General features: G+C 43.4%; 1 protein-coding gene across 1 annotated transcript; it reads left to right on the forward strand.

Moving 5' to 3' along the window:
- Positions 1-291: 291 nt before the first annotated feature.
- On the forward strand, positions 292-27,039 carry rims3 (regulating synaptic membrane exocytosis 3). Its single transcript, XM_061256324.1, has 6 exons — positions 292-538; positions 23,390-23,531; positions 24,622-24,734; positions 25,511-25,612; positions 26,497-26,636; positions 26,827-27,039. Exons 1-6 carry the CDS (start codon positions 292-294, stop codon positions 27,037-27,039), a joined length of 957 nt encoding a protein of 318 aa, XP_061112308.1.
- The last annotated feature ends 107 nt before the right edge of the window (positions 27,040-27,146 follow it).

Raw genomic sequence — 27,146 nt, forward strand, 5'->3', positions numbered from 1 at the left:
GCTCTTAAGTTAAGCTCTTAGGTTACAGGAATTGTTAGCTTTCGGCTATATTCAATTAAGAATATCTCTGTTCACAAGCTTTGTTTTTTTCCCACTTTTTTCCAGGATTCTCTCATGTCTGCTTTTTCCAGTAGTCAGGGAATAACCTTCCAGATTTTTGGTTTTCTGAGTCCCTCTGCAATACATACACTCTGAATTGCTTTTTGCGATGAATGGTTACTCTGTGTAACTCTGTGGTTTCCCCAAACTCTTTAGCCCCAGCCCAGCCCAGCCCAGAGGCCCGTTGGGACCATGATGCTCAGCAGTTCGGTGGAGGTGCCCAGCCCAGGGGGCATGAGCGCGGCGGCCGCGCGGAACGTGGTGCGCAGCTCCAGCATCAGCGGGGCCATGTACAGCCTGGAGAAGAGTCCCGGGGGCGCCCCCGACGCTGCTGGCCTGGTGGGAAACAAGAAGCGCCGCTCCAGCCTGGGAGCCAAGATGGTGGCCATCGTGGGGCTGTCCCAGTGGAGCAAGAGCACCCTCCAGCTCAACCAGCAAGGTCAGAGGCCACTTCTTTCCCTCTCTCTTTCTCCCTTCTTGTGTTTCACCAGCCCCTTTGTTCTTTTTCCACCTCTCTCTCTCCCTGCCTCCCTCCATCGCAAGCTCTTTTTTCTTCGCTAGACTCCTTAACCCGGCAGGTCAGGGTGTGAGGGCTCTTAGCACGTTTGTTTAGCTCTTTTCCTCCCTCTCCCTTGCCTCTCTCTCTCCACTTACACCTGTTTTTCTCACCCCTTTCTCTGTACTTTCACATGCTCTTCTCCTCTAAGTGTGCAAGCGGTCAGGTCAGTATGACATGTACCTCTGTCACTCATACTCATGTTTTTCTCTCTCTCCTGCTTATCTGTCCTATCCCCATCACCCTCACATCTTGTGCTGCTTTCAATTAACCGGGGACGATTGGAGAGGATGGCTGCTGCTCTCTCTCATTCATCTCCCTCCATCACCCTATCCTCCTCTTTGTGCAGCTGCTGTTACCAGGTCACTCCGACTCCGTCGTGATCCCTATCTCTGACCTCTCTAAATGACTGCCTGCCACGCTCTCTTCCCTCCTCTCCCTCTGTCTCTTCTCTTCCACCTGCTGTCGCTCTCTCTCGTCACTTTCCTATCCTTTCTACTGATGAAGAGCTTTCTGAAGGATGCTGCAGAGCGATGGTGGTGTGGTCAGAACTGGGTTTGTGGTGTAGGGCTGTGTTCCCAGCGTCCCTGAATCCAGAATGTCCTTAAGCACAGCACTTACTTACTCTCCCACAAAATCAGCATCTCTAATGTGCAGAGTGCAAAACATGAGCTAGTTAAGTCACCATGGATAAGGGTGTGTGCTAAACCAAGGAATACTCCTGTGGAAATGTAGATATTCTGGTTTTATACTGGGGTAGCTGTGTCCCATCTGGCTTTGCAGCCTGATATGAAGCCCATCGATTTTGTTGTTTAGCTAATTGTCAGATAAGGATAATGATGGCTGTGGCTTGCAGTCCTTCACACAGGCCTCTGGTGGGCTGATTCTCTATCTCTGGCTACCAGACATCCGGACACTAAGTGGCATTGGAGCAAGGTAGCATCTGTCTTAGAAGTGCAGCTGAACATGATCATGCTGGTTTGGACTCAACTGTATCATTGTCTGGGGGATGCTATTTACACCTGATACTAGAACTGTGTGGTTATGGCTCTTTTTCGATGATTATGTATGTGTCAATATATGTCAGTTTTGCGGTAGTTCTGGAGGCCAAGGTAACACAAATAGGGTGATTTTGTGGCAATACAATGTTACCGCAGGAGACTGGAAGTTTGAGAAGTTTGCGAGTGAAAATGAGCTTCCCCCATCCTTCAGACACTAGACACAGCCCTGCTAAAATGGCCTGATTCAGTCATCTCCACTTGCCATCCCTTCTCTTACAAATAGCTTGACCTTTTCAGAGAGACGCTGCTGTCCTTCTTCATGACCAGGGATGACTGGGGGCCCAGGCGTGCCAAACCATGGCCCTGTTTAAGGGTGTGTGTGTATTTGTGTGTGTGTGTGTGTGTGTGTGTGTGTGTGTGGGTACGCAAAGAATCATTGAGCAGATTTAGTCATCCTGATTCACTCCCTGTTTTCCCCTCCCCCTATCCACCCCAGCTCCACACACCCGTCAAAGGCAATGTTATATTTTCCAGGTGCTCCTATTCCAGAGCCACTCCATTATTTAATTTTATTGCTATTTAGTTTTGTCTATTGCACAGATTCATCATGAATGGAGCAATGCCAGTACACCGCACTGACTTGCACTCCAGTGGCAGTTAAACTCTCAGCCCATATCCCTCTGTTGATCACCTGTTCTCTCTTTGTCATGGTTAAGTCCTTTAAACACCGCAAACTGAAAACAGCCGTTGACAGCAAACTGCGAACTTCGCTTTGTGAAAGCTGTTGACAAAGGATTTAAAGAGTGAGAGGAAGAGGGCAAAAGACAGAGAGTGAGAGCAGGATAGAGGAATGGAGAGGATGAGAGTGAGAGCAGCATCGAGGAAAGGAGAGGATGAGAGGGTGAAGGAGCAGCTTAGAGGAAAGAACAAGATGGGAGGGTGAAGGAGCAGCTTAGAGGGAAGGGCAGGATGAGAGGGTAAAAGAGCAGCATCGATGGAAAGGGGAGGATGAGAGGGTGAAAGAGAGCAGACGCTTGCCTCACCCCAGTGTCTCTGCCAGCAGTGACATCATGGCCATATGGAGGAGTCGTGTGGCCTCCGCGTGTAGCGGCTTACCGCAGTGGGGCAGGAGCCGCCCCCCCCTTTGGCCGGGGTCTCTGGCATTGACTTTGGGCTCTGCGGAGAGGGCGGGGTCAGCGCGCTACAGGCCGCTGTGCCTGCCTCGTGGGCGCCCGCCACCCCGCCACCCCGCCCGCCTCCCCTGCCACTCTGTTTAGCACACAGAGCCGCCAATATTTTCATTCAAGGCTTTCCCTGTGTAGAGTCGGTAACAAGGGAGGGGGCAGAAAACTAGCCGGCAGGAATGGCTAAATTTAGATGCCCTGACTCAAGGGAGGGACGTGGAGAGGCTGCCAATCAAAGCTGAGCACTGGATAATGGCAGTATGTGTGCTTTATGACTGGCCACCTGCTCACAAACATAATCAGTCAACAGAGTATTCGGCAGAATTACAGTAACAAAAACTAAAAACCCAGCAGAATCACAGTAATTCTACCTTTGCCTCGGTAATTAGAGCATTACTCACATGGAGAGTGAGTGTGCAATTCAGGGCAAGTGTACCTGATATTATCTGAAAGCCATGGAGGCCGCAGAAGTGGCATTTAAATGGGACTTCCATATGGTTTGCAGGTGTACACGGTCTCCACCGGTCAATGTGAATAACAGGACAGAGATAGGCAAGGTCCAAACTAAGGACCTGTGGATTGATTCATGATTGAGAGCTGACAATTTTCTGATCAGGCACTTTTCACTCTGTGTTCCCTGTGTCAAGTAAGCGTACATGAATTTGCCACTGTGGTGTCATAACATCAGGAAAATGTTATTGTGGTGCAAAGTAAAAAGGGTGGGTTCATTCAAGTTGTCTTTAGAAAAAAAGAAGCTATCTTTCTGCCTTATCACCACTCGTTTCTGTTTTTGTTTTTTATTTTCTCTTGCTTTATCACACTTTTCTGAAGGAAGAGATGTGTTCTTCACTGTAAATGGGAATGGGCTACAAGGCCCTCCTGGGCTCCATCTTGGATCATTAGGCTGGGACACGTTTTTCATCCGGCTGAAATGAAGCAGCGTCACGTGTAAAAACAGTGTGGAGCATTCGTTAAAAAGGCACCAGTGGTGCATTTACACATCACTTACACATCACGCAACAGGATTTGCGCCAATTGGGTTTACTTAAATATTTTATTGTAAAAAAGGAAGGTCTACTGCTGTTTTAGTAACCCCTTCATTAGCAACCCAAAAGCTACTGCTTTATTTTCAGCAGTAGCTTTCATTTTGCTGTGGGTAAAGTAAGCCACTAGTAAATTAAAGATGATGCTATTTCACGAGTAGCTCCATGTGTTGTAATTGGTCCTGAAATTGAACTTAAATTGAACTGTCCAAGCTGAATAACTTTTATGGTGACAGAATCTGTTGGCACTACAGTGAGGAAATATATAACTTGGGTATGCTGTTGGAACCTCTTATACAGCATTTCCAAATGTGGTAGAAATTACTTTTTTTCTCTGCAAGAAATGCAAGACTGTAAAATTCAGCGCAAACTTCAGCTAATTTCTCCCATTCTTCTTCTTCTTTTTTATATATTTTATCACAGACGAATTCCCAGTCTGAAAAGATAAATTGAGAGGGTCTTGCCATGGCTTGATGAAAACCTTACTGTTGGTCTTGCCAATTGCCCCATGTCTTTCAGTGTGAGCATAATCTGTGTTTTCTTACAGTTGCTTTAAAGAGAACTTGGGTTCTCCATTGACTCCATAGACCTTATGGACCTGCAATTATTGGAAAACATCTATGTTGTTACATTACTCAGTGAGCATTATGCTGTAGGGCCCATCATCCCCAGGCTAATGATGAACATTTTTTCAAGTGTGTTGCTCAGAGGATCAACATTTCGCTCAACTGAAAACAATGCATGTGTGTACAATGTGTTTCTGCATATATGTGTGTGTGTGTATGCGTGTGTACATAACAGCTTGAGAGTGAGTAATATCATAAAGCATAATCTCTTATGCTTTCTATGATTAGAACAGAACCGTCATGAGTAACAAAAACAACCAATTCCATTTTTAGGCAGCTTTCAATTTTTTCATAACAGGCCTGGAGGTTTGCGCTAGTGAATCATCCTTCTATGTGTGTGTATGTGTGTGTGTGTGAATCCTGTCCAATGGCTTTATGTGCAGGTGATTAGGTGGATGTATTCGCTTGTGTCTGCGCACATGTGTGTGGGAGTGTGTGCACTGGATCATTGTCTCTGTGCCACCGAAGAGGTGACTCAGATTCAAAGTGATCCTTTTTTTACATATGAAGCTTCCAGTGAGTCAGCTATCAACCTTCCCAGATGATTTTGTGCTTTTTACAGCATAGGGAGGGAAGATCAAGGTCAGTCATTATTCTTCAGAAACAGTGAAGGTATTATATTTAGTGCTGAGCTCAGCTGGTCATTTAGTTTGAATAGTAACCGTGGTTAGAAGAGGCCTTCCGTGGTAGTGGTAGAACGCTGCACTCCAGTACAATGTAGTACACTGCGGTGGCTGTCTGGTTTGGAAAGATGAAAATTTAAGGCATGGTAATTAATTAATTTCAGATTCTCGGTTCATGCAAGTAGGATTTTAATAATATCTAGTCTTAGAACAGGACCAATATTGCACACTGCAAAATGGTTTGTATTTAATAAATTCTATTAGAGTGCATTTTGCCCTGACTACATTTTTATCCTTTGTGGTGGATGCTCAACACTAATTGTGTTTATATTATTAGTTGCTGCTGGTTTTCAAAACAGTAAGAACTGCTTTGATGTCGAATCCATCCATGTGGTGCAGGGTGGTTGCATTTCTTTTAAATGTACAGGATCGGATAAACAAACATAACCACAGAGAGCTATCTTTGTCCACTTTGATGCACATTTGATGTTAGATGTGTGAAGAAATGGCATTTTGAAAGTTATGAATATTTAATATGGTGTTAGATAACCAAGTGAGATTGACTCCAGAAAAGATTTTTGTATATAATGGGTTCATTTGGAATTTGTCTATAAATGTCTCAGATTTGCTGAATCTTTCGCTGACTGACTGTCTTTCACATTTTATTGAGGAGGTACAAAACTGGTTGCTCTTTTATTCCTTTACTAATTTAGAATGGCCATCTTTGTTTGCATTATGGCACAAGAGGTCTATTTTACTCTAGGCCACACTAAGGCGTTAATAGAGTCAGCCACAGTAAGGATTTAAGATGCCGTTTGGACAGTCAGTTGTTTTCCTTTTCTCTGGGACTTTAAAAGCTGATGAAGCCAAACTGAAGGAGTCATTTGCTGGCCATTGACCCGGTCGGTGCACTTCCTCACATAAAGACAGCAGCCGGCTTCCGAGGCTCTGCGTCACCGTGGCGACGTGGCTTTGTTGTCTCTGACAGCCCTGTGCCGAAATGCGCAGACAGCGAAGCGTGACGCAACACAAGGCTCTGCAGTGTCTGCAGGTACATTCTCGTATGCCAGATTCTCTGCTCTCCATCAGGACAGGGGTATATTTAGCCTGAGGGGACTGAGGGGTGAGTGAACATAACGCATAATTCCAGCTCCACCGGGATATGGTGTTCCGCAGTGTATGATGCGGATCGTTGTGTGTGTGTGTGCGGTGTTCCTGAGAACCAGGCAGTATGGCAGAAAGAAACATGCCTTAAGGTTGATACACACATACATACACACACACACGTTCACACTAGTTTGTGTGTGTGTGTCTCAAATTCAGCCTGATTTTCTCTGCATAATAGTTTGTAAGTGTATCCAAACCATTGCAGTACAAGAACACACATAAAACCCTCCCTTCCTGCACAGTATCGCCCCTCCCATTCCTAATTTTTCTTTTATAAATGAGAGGGTCAGGAGAGGAATATCTGATTGGTTCAGAGAATTCACTTTGGCGCAAAAGTGTTGCAGTGCCTAAATATAGTCCAGGGGACAACAACAAGATGAAGAAATGAACCAAAACAGAATGAATCACCGACATGAAATGTTCTTGTCTTCAAAGCGTGGAAAATCAAGGAGCATCAAATTCACGGATGGATACAATGCGCCAAGATCTCTGCCGCTCTTATGATGCACATATGATGCGTTGGCGCTTGGATAAACTCTTATCCCTTTCAAGAGAGTTCAAGAGAACTCAGTCAGGGAGAAGAACGGTTCTGGAAATATTTTCTATTAAAATCTATTCAGAATCCTCTACCGAAGATACTGAACCAGAATGCACAAGCAGCTGTTTGTTATACTTTCTCCGTCCTAGGACACAATGGCGAAGTTGTAAAGATGCCTTAAATTTGTGTGCAGCATTTCCTCATATTACTAATACATTTTAGCCAATTGACAAAAAAAAAAAGATTTTAACTAGCTAATTATACAGACAGCATATTTGCCAATTGGCTACTATTGTAAAGTATTTGAATCCTTTTGATAAATACCACAAGATATGATTAATAGCTATACCTTTCTGCTGCTATTGTTTATTTGAAAAAGACGGTCTAAAAACATCATACAGTAAAATATGCCCTAATGTTTCCACCGCAAAATTGTTTATCAAGATAAATAAATTTTAAATTTGGACCAATGATCTGTATTTAAAATGTCTGCCTACTTTTATTTAAAGTTGTGTAGCTCCACTGCTGTGCAAATGCAGCTGAAGCACAGGGATGAGTGGGGAAGCTCTGCCTCTCTGATGTTCCAGCATATCAGTCTCTACATTAAATGAATAAGTAGATGAGGTCACCATGCAGGATTTGCAAACTGCATCTGATGAACTGTGGAAATCTTGCACTGATTGAACTGTCACATTAAGAGGTTCTCTTTTGAGTTGAAAAGGTCACCCAGCTAGACGTTTTACCTCTAACAGATCAATGTTATTGGCTGTTCACCCTTGTTTAACTTGTTTAAATTGCCTGTTTTGTCTATTTTTTACAATGTTTACCAAATGTCTATGTGAGAGGACTGCATGGGACCATTCTTTCAATCCAAACACGTTTTCTACTGCTTAAGCTATTATTATGAGCTAATATGCATTGACTTGAATTGTTTGCCCTGTGAATAGTGATAATGACATGACATTTGATTGAGTGGTTGTTGCATGGAATAGCTACCTTTACTAGCTTAGTTTTAGCAGGTGGTAAGCAGATGTAGATCTGATGTATCCTCTAATACCTTGTCTTCAAAGATGACTCCTCTGAAAATAACATACCAATGGCGACAATTTCCAACTGACTTTTCATTGCTTCACCATGAAGCTTGTAAGCGAAATCTGTTTTCTGCATAACTTAACATAAAACGACTAAATTAACTGAAATACAATTCCATGGTGTATCTCCCTTGCCTTCTGAGACATTCTGTTTGATGAAAGCGTATTGATTTCGGTTCAAACGGTCAAAGGGGCTGCCACGCATACACAATACGGCTAATGGCTGCCACGACAGCATACGGCATAGAAATGACGCAGAATATTCCCCTCTCCCCTATCATAGACAAAGCAGAGCTGTTAGCTAATCTGCAAGCTCCTATTGAAGAGAAAAGAGCTGGACTGTATCACAGAGATGCTTTAAAGCTGCGGAAAATTGCACCGTGTCACATTGCTAGCATGACTAAACCGCTGTTCTCCTCCCCTTCATCAACTTTATGTCAGCGGAGGGCTTGTGGGAATTGTGTACACACGTAGCTGAGCAGGCGTAGGAGTCCGAGCCAAACGGAGGTGGTGAGCTTTGTTTCTGAGCAGCTACACGCTACCGAAACCCTGACCCCAGCAATATCCTCGCAAGCTGGATAGGTCATTCAGTCTCATTCTGATGAAAGATGCACCTGCGCCAGCCCTACTAACAATGACATGGCTTGGCTCTTTCCGTCTGGTTCATCCTCTTGCTGGATAGGTCATTTTGATGAAAGACTATCTGCCTGTATGGTTCATCTGCTTGTGTTCCGTCTCCCTCCCTCCTTCTCTCCCTGTGTTCCTCCGTCATTTGCTCCTGACTCGTACCATAAAAACATGTCCTGCAGCTGCTCATCTATATTAATAGGTGATTCATATATAGCATGTAATTACTGACATGCGTTAAATGCAAGCTTGTTTCATGCCAGGGGAGCTTCATTGATTTCCGCATGATGAGTGAAGATCTCTCTGTGGACCTGGACTAATGTGATTAGTTTGGGCATTAAAACCCCCCTGCATGTCAGGAACACACATGCCAAAGGAGTGATGGCTTCATCGTCCTGCGCATTTGTGTGTGTGTGTGTGTGTGCATGTGTGTGTTTGTGGCAGATCCGTAAAGCAGTTCTACAGATGTGATGCATCCAGTTGTCTGTTTATAGTGAGTGACTCTGACTAGTTTAATCAGACCTTAAACAGCACAGCATTCTCAGAAAAGCATCTCCGCAGAGTACAGCCATTATACTAATATCCCCAATGAGCTTAATGTAAGAATGGATGGAATAGTCACATGCTATCAATGACTCACTGATTTGAACCAATTACAGTGTTTTTCCATGAAGAGCCTTTGGTCTAGGGGGGCCAGTGATTCACGGCACACTGTAGCTCCACCCCTAGGGTGTGCGTGTAGGTGGTTTAATGACACTATTATGACCATAAAGGGCTGTCATGACAGCACAGCAACTCCTCAGGACTGCACAGTCTTGATGCATTGGGTCATCTGCTCCCCTGCAATTGATTCCATGCACACTGCTCCTTGGCAGTTATGTCCCCACACTGCTGTCCTGATGACTGGTCCACACTGCTGCTCTGACCACTGCTCTGCACTGCTTCCCTGTGCTGCCTAGCTAAGTCAGTTCTGCAGGACCAGCGATCTCTCTCTCTCTCTCTCTCTCTCTCTCTCTGCAGTGCTGAGGGGGGAGGGCAGTGGGAGTGGCACACGGGCGCTGTTCGTTCTGCAGCAGAGCGGCACACAGTAAGCCTGGAGAACACAAACACACGCAGGCTGGCATATGTGCCCTGCGCCTGCCGTGGATACCGCCAAAACCAGCACCGGCACAGTCATTCTCGCAGAACAAACCGGGATTTTTACAGCTTATTTTTAATCTGCCGCTTCTGCTGAGCATTTTTTTTACAGTTTTATTTTTATTCGTGCCTTCTAAGTTTAAAAGATGAACAGCTCCAATACCAAGGAACCGCATTTCCTCAGGTTAACTGACAAATTCTACACGCGCCTCCATGCTACCATGTTATTACAGTACATGAATGAAGCTCAAAAAAGATTTTTGTCAAAATGATACCCGTGGAGATTCCTGTTTTACTTAGAAACCACTGAGAGCTATGGCAACCTACTGTACATTCTGTGAAATATCATAATATTTAGAGAGTAGAGAGTGCAGCCATGTGTAATAGGCTGTTTTTATACCCTACATGACTAATATCAGACTGACAATGAAAGCTGGCCAGTAGGGGAAACTGGGAACCAGTAAACCATTACCTTTACCCATCCATAAACATCCATCCATCCATCCATTATCTGAACCCGCTTATCCTGAACAGGGTCGCAGGGGGCTGGAGCCTATCCCAGCATACATTGGGCGAAAGGCAGGAATACACCCTGGACAGGTCGCCAGTCCATCGCAGGGCACACACACCATTCACTCACACACTCATACCTATGGGCAATTTAGACTCTCCAATCAGCCTAACCTGCATGTCTTTGGACTGTGGGAGGAAACCGGAGTACCCGGAGGAAACCCACGCAGACACGGGGAGAACATGCAAACTCCACACAGAGAGGCCCCGGCCGACGGGGATTCGAACCCAGGACCTCCTTGCTGTGAGGCGCATCCATAAACAAACACTTAAAAACACACGTGTACCTTCAGATGTAAACTCACTGAGCACTTTATTAGGTATTTATTGGACTTATTTTTTTGACTTATTGCTCTTCTGCTGCTGTAGCCCATCCAGTTAGAGGTTTGACGCATTGTGTGTTTAGATATTCTCTTCTGCATACCACTGTTGTAATGTGTGGTTATTTGTATTACTGTCACCTTCCTGCCAGCTTTGACCAGTCTGGCCCTTCTCCTCTGATCTCTCTCACTAACAAGGCATTTTTGCCTGCAGAGCTGCTGATCATTGGATGTTTCACATCATTCTCTGCAAACTAGAGACTGTCGTGCATAAAAATCCCAGGAGATACTGAGATACTCAGACTACCCTGTCTGGCAGCAACAATCATTCCACTGTCAAAGTCACTTAAATCACATTTCTCCCCCATTCTGACATTTGATCTGAAAAACAGCTGAAGCTTTTGACTATAGTTGCTGCCACATAATTGGCTGATGTAATATTTGCATTAACAACCTGGTGTACAGGTCTTCCTAATAAAGTGCCCACTGAGTGCACATTCATAGGTCCCTAGATAGACCCCCTCGCTCAATCTCAGCGACGTTACGCAACACCTGCGTAACACGTACGGGCCTCGTGACAATTGTGGCGGTATTAATGAATTATGTGTTCCTCGAGAGGCTTACGTATTTCCATAGCACTCAGTCTTTTAAAAAGAGTGCAGGGCGACCATGATGTTTAGCTAATCTGTTTAGATTCTACAGCCCAGCCCTTGAGTTCAGGGCGATGTTCCCCCGATGTTTTGCACCTGACAATTTAGGGGATTAATGTGCCGAGAGGTTCTCTCTGCTCTTAAAACTCTAATTGGGCGCCTCTGGCAGAGGTAGAAGACGGGCACTTGACCCTCCAGAGGTCTGGCGCCTGGAGCAGAGCTGTTTTTTGGGAGGGGGATGGCGTCCATGCCTGGTTTGGGCTAGCCTGGCCCAGCTTCAGTGCGACGCATTAGAATCGGCGTGTAAACACAGGAATTAGGATGAGGCCCGGGTGGTGATTATCTGATCCCCGCACACTCAAAGACAGCACTCAGGGAGGGAAGGGGGCAGGGTCTGCCAAGCCAAGGCTGACAGGGCCACTCTACATGGTGCTGGATGGAGCCCAGGCTAGCAGCACGCGATGCTCTCACAGCACAGAGTGCTGTGTCCAGTCTGGCCGTACAGGGGCCCATTTTGTGTGGCTTGTCCTTGTACCGCCTTTATCTTTGAAGATGAAAGGGTTTGTGGTGTAAATCAGATGGATGAACGACAGGAAGCTTGGCCCCCCCTGCCCCCTCCAAACACACACACACACATTTGCACACACACACACACACACACACACACACACACCACCACTACAAAGAGCAACAACAACAGCACTGACTCAATCTCAGAAATGGTAAGGGTCTGTTTCCCTCTGTCCAATTTCTCGCTGCCCATAAGGAAGGCTAAAGGGAGGCATCTTTCAGTTGCACCTATTTACAAATTTGGAAGGGCCTGAACTGCTGAGCGATATGAATTGCTGCCACAAGCGCCTGCTTAGTTACTGTTGCTATGCTTGGTAGAATGTTGCGCTGCAGACACAGCCAATAAGCAGGCTTGAAGAGACCTCTAGATTCTTTGCATTTGAAAACTGCACTTAATATCATACCAAATAAGGGGGGGGATTTAATTTATTTTTCTTTGTATTTCAACTGCCTCATTAAAAAAAATCAAAAGCCCAGCATTTCAATTCACAGAACGATTTTAGAGCGATTAAGTACATTACTTCATATGAGTATGTTTTTCTTTTTATTAGACCTGGATTAATATCAGAAGCTTTGCGATTGCCTTTGTTTTATTGTAAAATTATTACAAATTTTCGATTTTTCATGTCCTGGAATTCAGTTCACGTGTACCAAATCCTGGATAAGCACCACTCCATGATGACATTCTGCAATTGTAAGGATACAAATAATAGATATAAAATAGATGTATTTTCACATAATCCTGAATACACATAAATGGCAAAATTGTAGCAACAGAGGTTATGGTGAGGGTTAGGGTTGAGCTGTAACGTTTACAATATTAATTGAGGATAGAGACACAAAAACGTTTTCTATGCACCCGTTCCAGCGACTCAGTTTTGGTTGGGAAATTTGAACGTACTGTTAACTTCAACCGCTAGGGGCGGATGTTCAGATTTCGGAACACAGAGGCCGATTTCAGTGGTCAGAACATTTGGTCACCTGTCGTCGAATTAGTGTGCGACATTGATACATGCACTGTTACACATTGTAGACTCTCTGTAAATATTTCATAAACTGTATACTAATTACTTCTAAGAATGTCAACATTCTTATATGGATGTGGGTGTTTCTTTTAACATTGTTACATAACACACCATAACTGACACACACACGCATGCGCACAGAGGTGCATACTGTATACACTAAATAATTTGTGCAAGCTCATTTTATTTTAGGGCCACGTTGCGCTTCCAGGGAGACTCCACAGGCGTCTGTTTCATTTTTAAACCCCCACCATCCCCTGGGAACCGTATTACTCACTGCAAAGTCAGGGGGGGGAAATTTTAATTAACACCAAGCAATGAGAGAGAGAGAGAGAGAGAGAGAGAGAGAGGAGAGAGAGGAGAGAGAGAGAGAGAGAGAGAGAGAGAGAGAGAGAGAGAGAGAGAGAGAGAGAGAGAGAGAGAGAGAGAGAGAGAGAGAGAGAGAGAGAGAGAGAGAGAGAGAGAGAGAGAGAGAGAGAGAGAGAGAGAGAATATATTTATAGCAATACACTGTGCATAAGTGCTCATAGCCTCCCTGTTATATAATTGTATTATTTTAGGTGCTGCATTAGCATGGTCAATGTGCCTCTTCAGCTAAACTACCTCTTCAATGCAGAGGGTATGAGTGGAATATTTAGCAGACACTACTATATGCCAACGGAGGCTGATTTCGGCCTGATCTGCAAATATGCTCTTCATTAATACACATAAATTGCTGGTGCTGTAATTTGAGATTAATGTGGGTCGGTTCAAAAGGCTTTCTCACCAGTCTGATTAAATGATCAATCATGTCCTTTCTATAGTCTGTGGCATCCAGTGTGTAGATTTCTAAAGACTTTGCTTCATTAAAAACTGCCTGAATTAGGCACAAGCTAAAACTATTGGAGGTCACAGCGATATTCCACAACATCTGTTCTACGAATGTAGCTGTTTGTGCTGATAAACTTATCATTGCAAAAAGGGGACCTTGGATTCTACTTCTTCTTATCGTTATCATTTATTTTTGTTATTTATTTTTATATTCAGCTTTGACTGGGGGAGCATTTATACAGATATGAAGATCAGTGGCATCCAGACAGAACTCCTCTCACCAGATTGCAATAGTACATTAAACCTGTATGGACAGTGCATTTAAACTGCTCTCACATCATTACCTCCTATCAAGTGTATCTCTCGCCTTCCCTGGTAACAGATACCAGACAGTCAAACCAGGCTTCACAATCTGATGACGCGCTGACGATAGGCTTCAAACGGCCAGTGTGCAAACTGACAGGAGAGAGGGGGGGAAATGAATAGATAAAACTGAAGGAGAGAGAGAGAGAGAGAGAGAGAGAGGGAGAGAGAGAGGGAGAGAGAGAGAAAGAGAGAAAGATAGAGAGAGAGAGAGATGGGGAAAGGAATGCTCCGGGAGCCCGTCGGTGGGGGATCTTGGTGCAATGCAGACAGCATTGCCATGGAAACGGGTGTGGAGTAAGCTCTTGGTGGAGCCGGAGGATTATAGAGGAAGTGTGGGGAAGGGACTACTGCAGAGATCCACAGTCCAACTACCCTTTTCCCCCACAAACCCCCCACAAACCCCCACCTGCATCCATACGAGGCTGTCCTTGGAGAATGGGGAATGGGTGTGGGTGGGGCTGGTGTTTGGGGGGGGCTCCTTTTCAGGCCTCAGACTGAAGAACGCATGTGTTAGCGTCTTTATCTGTGGCCAACACTGCTGCAAAAGAATAATGGTGTATTCAATACAATCACAGTGTTCTGTGCAATACACAGTGTTATGTTCTGGTTACACTTTGCAATAAGGTACATGAATTGAAGTACAAATGCATTAAATGAAGCATGAAATCATCTTGGTTAATTTATTTGTTGACTAGTTAACTGAAAATGTATGCATTGCACAAACAAATGATGTACAAATGCATAAACAAAGCTATACAGACTTCTCAGTGGTTAGTTAATTACATTACTTAATGCCAATTCATGTAACCTTATTGTAAAATGTTAGTAATATAGTAGAGAATGTGCATGTCATCTGTGTGTAAACCTAATTTATGCAGTATAGGATGTTGAATATAGTGCAGAGGCTATGTGGCCATCTCTGTGCAATGTGTGGGGTGTTCACACAGCGACAGTGTGGCATTTTGGATTATCAACTGGGTAACACTGTGTGCAGAAGTGGTGGGTTTTTGTGGTCAGAGTGTCAGGTCACAGATCTTTGACTGTGGTCAAAACTCACGGTATTGCGTGGAACATTTATCTGCAAATTGGCAGGCCGGTGGAGAAATGACTATGTAAATTAGTGGTAGTCATTCCAATATATTTATAAATGTAAAATTTCAAACAATGTCCTTACCATTTCTGTCTGAATAAGATCAATAGTTTATGTGATCTGTAAACTGTTCTGGTTCTGGTTATGTCGTTATAGGCAGAGTTACATTCAATCAGAGGCTGCTCTGATTTAGTTACTGTAGAAGGATATTTAAACACCCAAACTATTTACAAATATACACTCAGTGACAGACGTTGTTGTTCAGACCAAACATCAGAATGGGGAAGAAATGTGATTTAAGTGATTTCGACTGTGGAATGATTGTTGGTGGCAGATGGGGCAGTTTGAGTATTTCAGATTTCACTGCTGGTTCTTAGGATTTTCACATACAAATATCTTTAGGTTTTACAAAGAATGGGGTGAAATACAAAAAAGGTGAGAGGCAAAAATGCCTTCTTAATAAGACAGGTCCGACAATGAGAATGGCCAGGTTCAAGGTTACAGGAAGGTGACATGGAAAGAAGGTATGCAGAAGAGCGTCTCTGAACACACAGCATGACAAACCTTGAAGTGGATGAGCTACAGCAGAATAACATTTAAAAAAAAAGTATATATTTGTTCAATAAATATTTTTTTGAAAAAAGACTGAAAAAGACTGCAAATCACACTTTATTTCACTGGTTACTGCATGGGATATTATTGGCATGACATTAACATTGGCAATGATACATCAAATAGTAATGAAGATGAATTCAGCAATAGCTATGCCAATGTTTTTACCTGTGTGAAACACAATTAATAGGCAACATATTGTAGCTGTCACAGTCGTATATGAGATGAATTAGTGCACTGTTTGGAAATCGGATAGATTGGGATTTTGAAATTACCAAAATGAATAAATCCTCATTTGCCAATATAAAGAAAATCAGTCATATACACAGGGGTAGGTCTAGCAGTTATAGCTGTGTGTGTATAGATATTGTTAATGGAGACAACTGCACTGATCTTAAAGTTGCCACTCTGTCAGGCTGTCAATTTCCATTAGAAATTGATGTTAACATTCAAGTGAGGGTGCCATATAGGCCACTTATGTGGGAGGTGGACAGGCAGTTATGCCAGAGTTTACTGTATTCTGTAAACTGAACAAAAAAGCACAAGGTAGGCCTATTTTCAGTCTGAAAACTAAAGAAATAAAGCATAGAGTCTTCTGGTTCACCAAGACAGACATTAGCGTGACAAACGAGACAGTGAAAAATAGGTCTTCTGTCTTCCCCAGAGAATAGATGTGGCTGAGTCATTTACCTGTTCTCTTAAACTTCCACCCAGACCCCAAAAGCACAGTCTTTTCAGTAGAGGATAGTTCATCCTGTTCACTGAACCCACAATGTCAGCTGGTCCACAAGGGTAAACTTTCCCAGAGTTCTCTACAAAGAGGACCTTAATTGCTGTTTAAAGAAGGCAGACATGTGGCAGCATAAAAATGCAGAACAGACCAGTAAATATACTGTAACACACATATAAAACCGTATGCTATGTGAGCTTGGCTTTTAGTTTTTTAGTGTGAACTTTTCAGTTCAATGATGGTTTACAGGAAATTATCTGTAACTGTGGACACCTTTTCAAAAGGTTTTTTTTTAATCTGCAATCATTTATGTGTAATTATCCTTCAGTATAGTTTTGATGTTTTCAATTGTTTGACTCATGGGTCATAATTTCATGGCATTATTCCCATTTATTTCAGTACTGACATGCAAGTAAACACCAAATGTAACTTGTAGCTAGAGCTGTAATAAGTGCAGAAATGTAAATGTATGTGTACTGGAGCAATCAATTTGATAATGTAGAGTTTATAGAGGAATGGTATTACTTCTTCTGCACAATTCACAATTACCCAGTAATTACTGAAGCATCAAATATAAACAAGCAAATCTATGGAAACTGACTTTTTTATTTCATATTTTTTCAGTTTTTATTTGACAAAGCACAAAATACTATGTTTGCTATAGCGATTATGAGCCACAGTTAGACCTCAGTTGCTAACTTGTTCAAGCCAAACTAGCATTAACTATTCTACTACAAACATCACGTCTAAACTGCAGACAATATGAGATACTAAATACAATACTTATTTCTTGAATTGGAAACTTAGTTGCACATGATGTACCAGTATAACTAGGTTCACCAATTAATTTGCCTGCAACTAGGTTGTGAATGTAAAAATATAGTGGGGGATAATGGACTGCAATTTTACATAATGGGGTCATTTTAACTTTAAATTGTTTTACAGCATGATATAGGGGAAGAATACAATTGGAATTACTGTGCAGTGCTAATACTGTATGCTATCTGAAAGAGTCTTGAATGTAGACTAAGCTTTGCTGACAAAGTTTCCCATTTGTAATTACCACAGGGTAATGTATTATTGGGCTACCTTATGTCAATTTTATGGATTTTTATTTAAAATTCAATTAAGCACATGTCTCCCATAGCTAGATGTAAGTGAAACCGGAAACTCAATTCTGGGCACAACACAGAGGTTTAATAGTATGGCTGAAGGGGACTCTTGAATTAATGTTGGGTTCTCTTATAGATAGATCATTTATTTGTATTTTTTTCATACTTGCTGCAAATGTGTCCTGTGGCCAGGATTGTGATGCCTACATAACTAAATAGGAAAACAGTCAATTATAGGAATAATACATGGCTCTGTGCATATTAGATATATAATATACTGACACAAACATACTGTATGTGGGTTTAGCTGTCTGAAGTTTCCTGAGATTAGGTACAGTAATGCTTCAGTTTGCAGATTGCTGAAAATGCTTAAGATTTGGGGTTGCATGTGTGTGTGTGTGTGCTTGTGGGGGCATGTGTATGAGAGTATTTGAGTGTTTGAGTGTCTATGCTCAGATAAAACTGATGGGTTTTAGACAGGAGAGAGAAGACAGTACAGAGGAACCTGTGGCTCTGCCCCCCCCCCCCCCCCACATGCCCCCCCCCCGCGCCCCTGCCTCTGCCTCCTCCCCAACCATGGAGATATTCCTGACTGCAGGCTTAAAAATAGCATCTCGGAGCGCCCTCGCTTGCTCTTGTCTATTGTGCTCATGTCTTCCTATCCTTCTTCCTCCCTCTCTCCCTCCCTCCCTCCCTGTCTCTCGCTCCCTTGCTCTTCAGCTGTAATTCTCATCGTCATGGCAATCCACCAGGCTGTGTAACAGCTCTCTGTGAAATGAGGATTCTAATCAATCCTTGACTCCTGGCAGCTTCAAGAATTCTGGTGATAACAGAGGGCAAACAATACCACAAATACCCCTCAGAGGCTGCAGAACAACATTTATTCTTCTGTTATAATCCAAAAACTTTTTAAATTAAAAACATCTCTCTCTCTCTCTCTCTCTCTCTCTCTCTCTCTCTCTCTCTCTCTCAAACACATAATCAGACACATCAGGCCTTTTCTCTGGAGATTTCATTGTCTAAGTAAGAGCATGATCTTACCTTACACATGTTAAGTAAGAGCATGATCTTACCTTACATCTTGAAAAACAAATTCTTCTAATACACTCAGGTGAACTTTAAATGGCCACTTCATGTTCTTATATATGATATATACTCAATTATATCTTTTCATTTGGAAGTTTTATCTTAAAATAATGTATTTATCCTGGAATAAGAATGTTTCAGGTTCTACATAGGTGGTTGTCTCTCAGCTGACTTTTGTTAATATTTTCTTCAGGTTTTTGTCGTACCCTTTAATTATCACTCCTTTTCTTGACACTTGAGCTTAAATATGTCATCCCCAAAATAAAATAGTTACTATTGTTGAACCATTTTGACTACAGGCATAATCCTGGTCTCTTCTGAAAGGTAATCATTTGGGGTTTGTTTTCCAAGAGACAGAAGCTCAAACATAGTGAAAGTGTGTGAAAAAGGTTTTCTCTCTGAAAAGATTCTCCTTTTTTGACTGGATACTGATTATTGTAGCTGTGGCTGGTGCGCTTAGAAACAGAATGGAGCCAAGTCACAACTCTGGACAAATCCCCTTTCAAATTTGAAGACAATATTACCAAATATGAGCATTGTTTTTTCTAATCTATGTATAGGAAATTTGGAGACTCCAAAAAGACACATGGAAACTAAATGATATTATGTGTCTTATGAGGTGTAAAATTCTGCATTTTGCTTACTAACCTATGCAACACTTTTTATCCTGAATTTGTACTTTTGCAACTGGGGGCGACATTGGCTCAAGCAGTAAGAGCAGTCGTCTGGCGGTCAGAGGATTGCCGGTTCGATCTCACCCTGGGTGTGTCCCTGAGCAAGACACCTAACCCTTAAATGCTCCTGACAAGCTGGTTGGTGCCATGCATGGCAGCCAATCTCCATTGGTGTGTGAGTGAGTGTATGAATGGGTGAAAGCGTTGCAGCTATCCTCTGACAGCAACAGGTCAAATTGATCATAAAAAATAAGTACTATAATCACAATAATACCATCTTGTACGCTAATACATTTAGCTCTATTGATTGAAGTTTTTGTCAAATAGCCAACCCCCAACAAGTCAAGCACATTCCATAATTTGACATGCTATTTATGATTCAAAAGCAGGCTGGCTCCTTATTTATAAGCATACTGTATAACAATAAAATATTTTGAGAATGTATTTAGATGCTCACCTAAATGGTAAATGGTTGGCATTTATATAGCGCCTTTATCCAAAGCGCTGTACAATTGATGCTTCTCATTCACCCATTCATACACACACTCACACACCAATGGCGATTGGCTGCCATGCAAGGCACCGACCAGCTCGTCAGGAGCACTAACAATTGCCACTTAAGGGGGTTTAATCCTCTTCATATTTAAAATAATTGTATGTTTATCATGCCTTACAACTCCTAAATTTATGAACTGCATCTATGGGGAACAGTTTATGGTATCTGTAAACCACCCACGAGCTAGACACCCCAAAAATATCTTCTTCTGATTACCCCAGCCTTGTTCAGTGATAATGGCATCTCGACTGTATTTTTAGACAGAGGTAATCTAAGCTGTCTGCTCGTTGTTGTTTCTGTCTGAGATTTCTCGCCCCTGGACCCTGGACCAAATGATGCGTTTCCTAGTCCTGTGGAGTTTCCCATAAAAAAGTGATTATTGTCATGCAGAAGACAATGTTTACGGCGCAGACAAAATGGCTTATTCCAGAAAATTGCAACCAGTACTCTCATCTAGTCAGCAAACAGAATCGTTTGGGAAAAAAAGGATGTTTTAAATAAATTATTCATTTTCATTGGAAGATAGTGGCTTTCAGTTATACCTGTACTTGTACCACTGTGAAGTGTCTTTGTGACAGTATCTCTGTAAAAAGCAGTATGCAAATATAGTTGAATTGAATTGAATATCTGCTACTTGATAACTACAGTCCTCGAGAAAGCAAGGGTTAATCCTTTTTTGGATGTCACACAGAGGACCTTTTCCTCTGTTGTTTGAAGTGGCATCTGTGGCACAGTGAGATACACCTTTGGTTAGTACAAAAGGATTTGGTTAGTACAAAAGGACCACTTGGGGTCCCTCAAATCAATGGCTTCAGTCGAACCACAAGTCGGTCAGGCAGTGACTGTCGTGTCACCAGTGCTAAGCCACTAATTCCACACGTGCGGTGAACTGGGGCTTGCAAATTTTCAAAACTGTGCAACTTACCATGAGAAAATTTTGAGACTGCTTGGCTGTTCCACTTGACCTCCCCCGGCTGTTCCACTTCACGTCCCCCGCTCTTCGGGGGAAGGAGCAGCTGGAGCAGGTGGACCTGCACTGAGGTGTACTGTCACGTGTGGAGCCGAAGCTCCGCATGCGACAGACAAGGTGACATTTTACTACACCGTGCGCCCTCCCGCTGACCGACCGCCCCCACCCCCCCATCAACCCCAGAGTTTGGGACGCTTTAATATTTTATCAAAGAGTCCCAGAGGACCCGCAGTTATGGTATTTATATTGGTGCCTCCTAGCGGAGGGCCCCACCCCGGCGGAGATCTGAGGGTCTGGGAGCAGCCTTACCCTCTCCTAGACTCCCTGCCGCAACCCCCCGCTCCAACTGCGCAGAGAGATCCTGCTGTCACTGCAACAACAGCGGGTAGGAGGGAAGAAACTGGATTGCTGCAGTGTGCAAAATACAGAGGAAGGGAGGGAGGAAGGGAGGGAGAACGGTGGGAAGAGCTTAAGACCTCCATACCTCATGTGCCGAATCAATGCGTTTGTGCTCAATGGAGTGGCGGTCACTTTATTAATGCGAGCGCACAGCCGCGGTCTTGCCCCGGACCTTCTGCCTCTGCCACGTAGCACATGAAGCACTCTGCCAGCGTTGTGGTAGAAAGCCCGTTAACCTGCAACAGTGCCCACCACCCACCGCACAACTGCTCCTGGTTCGAACTGACTGCAGCTCAAACCCTGCGTGAAAGAAACCCACGACCTCCTGGAGCCGGAATGGCACCTTCACCGTATCCCATAATGCCTCCCTCTGTGAGCTGCCAGGGATGCAGCTCAGGGCAGTAATTTGAAGTGTCTCTCTGTGTTAAAGCACAGCCTACATCACCTTCAGCTTCTTTTGGCAGATGTGTGAACAGCTCTTCCTGGAGTTAGCGGAACGCCATTTCCCTGTTTGTCAGCAGAGCTGCTTTCTCTTGCCCCTCCCCACTGCTGTGGTCAGCAGCCAGGCCACGGTCTCTGTCTGACTGCCCAGTTTCACAGCATCCACACTTCCACAAAGCGCTCTGCAGCATGCACATGACAAAACAATTATTATTTATTTATTTACATTTTGAAAACAAGGTACATACACTCAGTGAGCACTTTATTAGGTATTTATTAGACTTATTATTTTGATTTATGAAGTCTTCTGCTGCTATAGCCTATCCACTTAGAGGTTTGACTTGTTGAGTGTTCAGAGATGCTCTGCATACCACTGTGTGGTTATTTATGCTACTGTCACCTTCCTGTCAGCTTTGACCAGTCTGGCCATTCTCCTCGGACCTCTCTCATTAACAAGGTGCTTCTGCCCGCAGAACTGCTCATTGGAGTTTGATGCGAAAAACAAAGAATAACTTTGTTTTTGCACCATTCTCTGCAAACTCTAGAGACTGTTGTGCATGAAAAGCCCAGGAGATCAGCAGTTTCTGAGTTACTCAAACCACCTTGTCTGGCACCAACAACCATTGCACAGTCAAAGTCACAGAGATCAAATTTTTTCCCCATTCTGATGGTTGAAGTGAGCATTAACTAAAGCTCTTGACTCCTATCTGCACGATTTTATGCATTGCATTGCTGCCACACGATAGGCTGATTAGAGAATTGCATGAATAAGTAGGTGTACTGAGTGCTCGGTTAGTGTATGATAGTCTGTATGAAAAAATACACCACTTATTATATTTAGAACAACAGAAAATACCAGTTTTATACCTAAATGTACATTAGTCTAGCTAGTTAACTGCCAATTTCTGTTGTGTACACAACTTCCTGTGTATGCCACACCCACTACTAGGTTTCTATCCAAATACAAATATAGATGCAGAGAGTTTTGTTTGCTGAACAGATTCAGACACAGATGTTTTTGCTTGCTGAACAGATACAAATAGATTGTTTTGTTTGCTGAATAGATACAGACACTTTTGTTTGCTGAAAAGCTGCAGACACAAATGCACACACAGATATTGCTAACCCCTTTTGTCTACCTGTGTGGCTGTGTGTATGTAATGATGATAGATAAATCAGTACCAATGAACAAAGTAAGCACAGTCCACAGAGTTTAGATAAAGATGACCCTAAACTTGGATTACAGTGTCCATTTTTGGTTGGGTTCAGTAGTCCGTTCTGTTATAATTCTATTTTTATATTCCATGTTTCAGTTTGTCTCCTGGCTTTCAAAACTATCTTGGCCAAACAAAATGATGTGTCCATAAATGAAATTGCTTGTATGAAATGCAGCGTAGTATCACTTAATCTTGTGTATGAAACCAGGATGTTAACGTTAGCCTGTTTATGCAGATACCTAACTATGCTTTCTCTCTTGTCTTTTTCTCTCTCCGGATGACTCTGCCTGGCTTACTCTGTCGGTCAATGTTTGTGTGTGTGTGTGTGTCTGTGTGTACATGTGGTTGTATGTGTGATGTGTGCTCATTTACATATTTGTGCCTCTCCTTCATCTCTCCTGAATATCTGTGTGTGTGTGTGTGTGTGTGTGTGTGTGTGTGTGTGTGTGTGTGTGTGTGTGTGTGCGTGTCTATGTGTACGTCTGCTTGTATGGTACAGACGGTGGGACGAAGAAGCTAAGGAGCACCATTCGGCGTAGCACGGAGACAGGCATCGCCGTGGAGATGAGGAATCGCGTGACGCGGCAAGGTAGCAAGGAATCGACTGACGGAAGCACCAACAGCAACAGCTCAGACGGAACGTGAGTCTCAACAAAAGTAGAAATAGAAAAATAGAGATCGAAGTATTATCCGGTATATCACTCTTTATGTATAAATACACTCAGTGACCACTTTATTAGGTATTTATTAGGCTTATTGTTTGGACTTATTTGTTTTCTGATGCTGTAGACCAGCCACTTCAAGGTTCGACAGAGATTCAGAGATGCTCTTCTGTTGTAACCCGTGGTTATTTCAGTTGCTGTCGCCTTCCTGTCAGCTTGAATCAGTGTGGCCATTCTCCTCTAACCTCTCTCATTAACAAGGTATTTTCAGCCACAGAACTGCCAATCACTGCGTGTTTTTTGTTTTTCGTACAATTCTTTGTGAACTTTAGAGACTGTTGTGCATGAAAATCTCAGGAGATCAGCATATCACATCCCTGCTGAAAAAAACAGCTCAAGCTAGGTTTTGAAACAGTTGGTAGCTGGTTGACCAGTTAGACTAGCTCTATATTCAACATGGTTTGACCAGCTCAAGCTATGTTTTGAAGCAGCTGGATTGCTGGATTTTACAGAAAGGTATAGCCAAGTCTGGTATTTGGTCTGAACAACAACTGAACCGCTTGACCATGTCTAGATGCTTTTATGCATTTTGTTGCTGCTACATGATTGGCTGATTAAATATTTGCATTAATGAGCTGGTGTACAGGTCTACCTAATAAAGTGGCCACTGAGTGTATGTATCGTACACTGCTGCACAACACTGTACAAAATTACAGCATAATAACTATGCATATCGTGCTTGCTGCAGACTCTGGGTATTAACCCTCTTTAGATCAGTGTAAAAATGTTTTGTGTTTACAATGCTGAATAATGTATACAGCAAATTCACACTTTATAACAGCACTGGGGCAACAGTAACAAGTCGAGAAAGCAAACACTGCTGAAAAGTCAAGAGGGGATAGGGTCTAGGTAATAAACAAGTTTTTAATCTAACCACTTGAGAGTAGGGTGCGATACCTCCATAGTCCCACAGAGCTTTGCTCCACTGACTCCAGACATTACCCTGGTGTACATGTTTACTCTCTGTGGTATTGCCTACAGAATACCCTTTTTCTCTCTCCTCCTCCAGGTTCATTTTCCCCACCACGCGCTTGGGAGCCGAGAGCCAGTTTAGCGACTTCCTGGATGGCCTGGGCCCCGCCCAGATCGTAGGTCGACAGACCTTAGCCACACCTCCAATGGGTGAGTAGCCCCCTCACTTGCTCAGGATCCAGGGTGTGAAGACTGAAGAGAGAAATTGGAGAGTGAAGCATTATGGGTCCCAAAGTATGTGTTTTTCAGTCTCTCGCTCATTTGAACCAGTAATGGAGTTATTATAGCTATCGCTTTGATGCATTTATAGCCTTGGTTATGACTGAGTGTGTGAATCAGTAATTGACAGTACATGATAGCTCCATTATGAGATTTGTAAATCCCATCATTAGGTGAGTCATTGAAACGGCTCAGTTAGAAAATGTGTTGATGGAGTATATCGTGGTCTGTTGGGAAGGAAAGAAAGGAGGAATATCTAATAATGACAGAGAATGAAATGCTGTTCCCTCGACATATCATTGTCGTCATTTTTAGAAAAGGTCATTGCAGCTCTCTAGTGTCATCTGCCGTTCAGTTCTGGAACTGCAAAATAGCGCCTCACTTCCACAGTGTTATTTTTGTTTTCCTTGCGCCTAATTCACAGCATACCTATACTGAATACATTTGCACGTTGGGCCAGTAAAAATTTGAATTAATACATTTATTTTTTGTTTTAATCCCTTAAGATTGTCCACACTAAGATTCAAAGCTTTATTTTAAATAATAGACTCTTTCAGTAGCATAAAATGAAAAGAATGTTTGCGGCTACGTAGCAAGTAAGTGTCATAGCATACAGACTCTCTGTGCTGTGGTATGCGGGGCTGTTTTCTGTCACAGACTGCATTAAGTTTCTTAAACCCCTGACTCACCAAGTGCTTCTCCTCCAGGGGATGTCCATGTGGGGATGGTAGACAGAGGAGGTCAGCTAGAGGTGGAGATCATCCAGGCACGAGGACTGACCCCCAAACCCGGGTCAAAGAACATCCCAGGTACAGCACAACGCGATTCGGCAGGACAGGCACGGCAACAACAACACGTATCAAAGCCGCGTTGCCTCTAATTCAATAGAATGTTGATCGAAATAGAGCCTGGTCAAATTGCATTAATAAAGCAGGGTTACTGTGTGTTCGTTTAAATTTCTCTAAAGTTAGTTTTGGTATACATGTAGTATGTTGCTACGTTTGGTCTTTGATGGGGCACCACTTGTCACTGAATGGTACCGTAATGTGGGAAAGAGCACTGAATATCAACATTCTTGAGAGGGACCGTTAAACATCTGCAACAACTGGCAGGGAAGGAAATCTTAATCCCAGCGTGTTCCGAAATTTGTATACATTGTTGCACTTTGTTTTTCCATAAAATGTGTATGCGCACTCAGAAATAAAGTGACAGTGGAGTACATTTTTGTTCTAGAAGGATTTCAAATTTCCCAAATGTACAAAAGTACCGTTATGTTCTTTTTGAGTACAAATGAGTATGTTTTCCGAGCAAAAAGACTATAACTTAATTATATATTGCTGGCTAGAGGTACAATTTTACCTTCATTTCTGAGAGTGTGCCTATACAAGTAAAATTGTATGGTACACTAAGGTCGAGTTATTATCCAAAACTTTTGCAAAGTGACGGAAAGCGCGAAAAATTTAGGAAATTGCGGAAATAGCAAAAAAGGGGGAAAGTCACCGGAACTGGCAACAATTGAGTGAGAAAATATTGAACTGAATAGAAAATAATGGAATCCATGGTACTGTGACAAACACCCAATCGCAATGATAGCCCCTTCCTTGGCCAATGAGTTTTGTCAGCCTTTCTTTGGTTACAGGAAATAAGGAGTCTACTAATGATGTGTAACTGTTCTCTTCACTCTCCCCGGCAGCGTCATATGTGAAGGTGTACGTGCTGGAGAACGGGGCCTGTCTGTCCAAGAAGAAGACAAAAGTGGTGAAGAAGACTCTGGATCCGCTGTACCAGCAAGCCCTGCTCTTCGACGAGAGCCCGCAGGGGAAGGTTCTGCAGGTAGGAAATTAAAATGTCATTAAATCAGTCATTAATTCAGCCAGCCAATCTATGTGTTCTTCCCTGAGTCAGGAAAGCCTCTGGAGAAATGTCTTATTTCCAAGACGGGTTATGATTAAATTGCCATTTAATAGTGACTCAGGTGGTAGGTCAATCCCTTCATAATTGCGCGGCTTTGCCGATCCGGCAGGTGATTGTGTGGGGAGACTACGGTCGCATGGACCACAAGAGCTTCATGGGAATGGCGCAGATCCTGCTGGAGGAGCTGGACCTGTCCTCCACCGTGAGCGGCTGGTACAAGCTGTTCCCCACGTCCTCGCTGGCCGACCCCGCCATCGGCCCCCTGACCCGCCGCCTCTCCCAGTCCTCCCTGGAGAGCGCCACCAGCCCGTCCTGCACCTAGGACCAGCCGGCCCTACTAGAACTGTACAGACACGCCGCCGATCTGCCCCCCCCCCCCCCCCCACCTGGACATGGCCACACGCCCGCACCCTCACCCTCACCTGCACC

This window comes from Conger conger, chromosome 9 (assembly GCF_963514075.1).
Source record: "Conger conger chromosome 9, fConCon1.1, whole genome shotgun sequence".
NCBI lineage: Eukaryota > Metazoa > Chordata > Actinopteri > Anguilliformes > Congridae > Conger > Conger conger.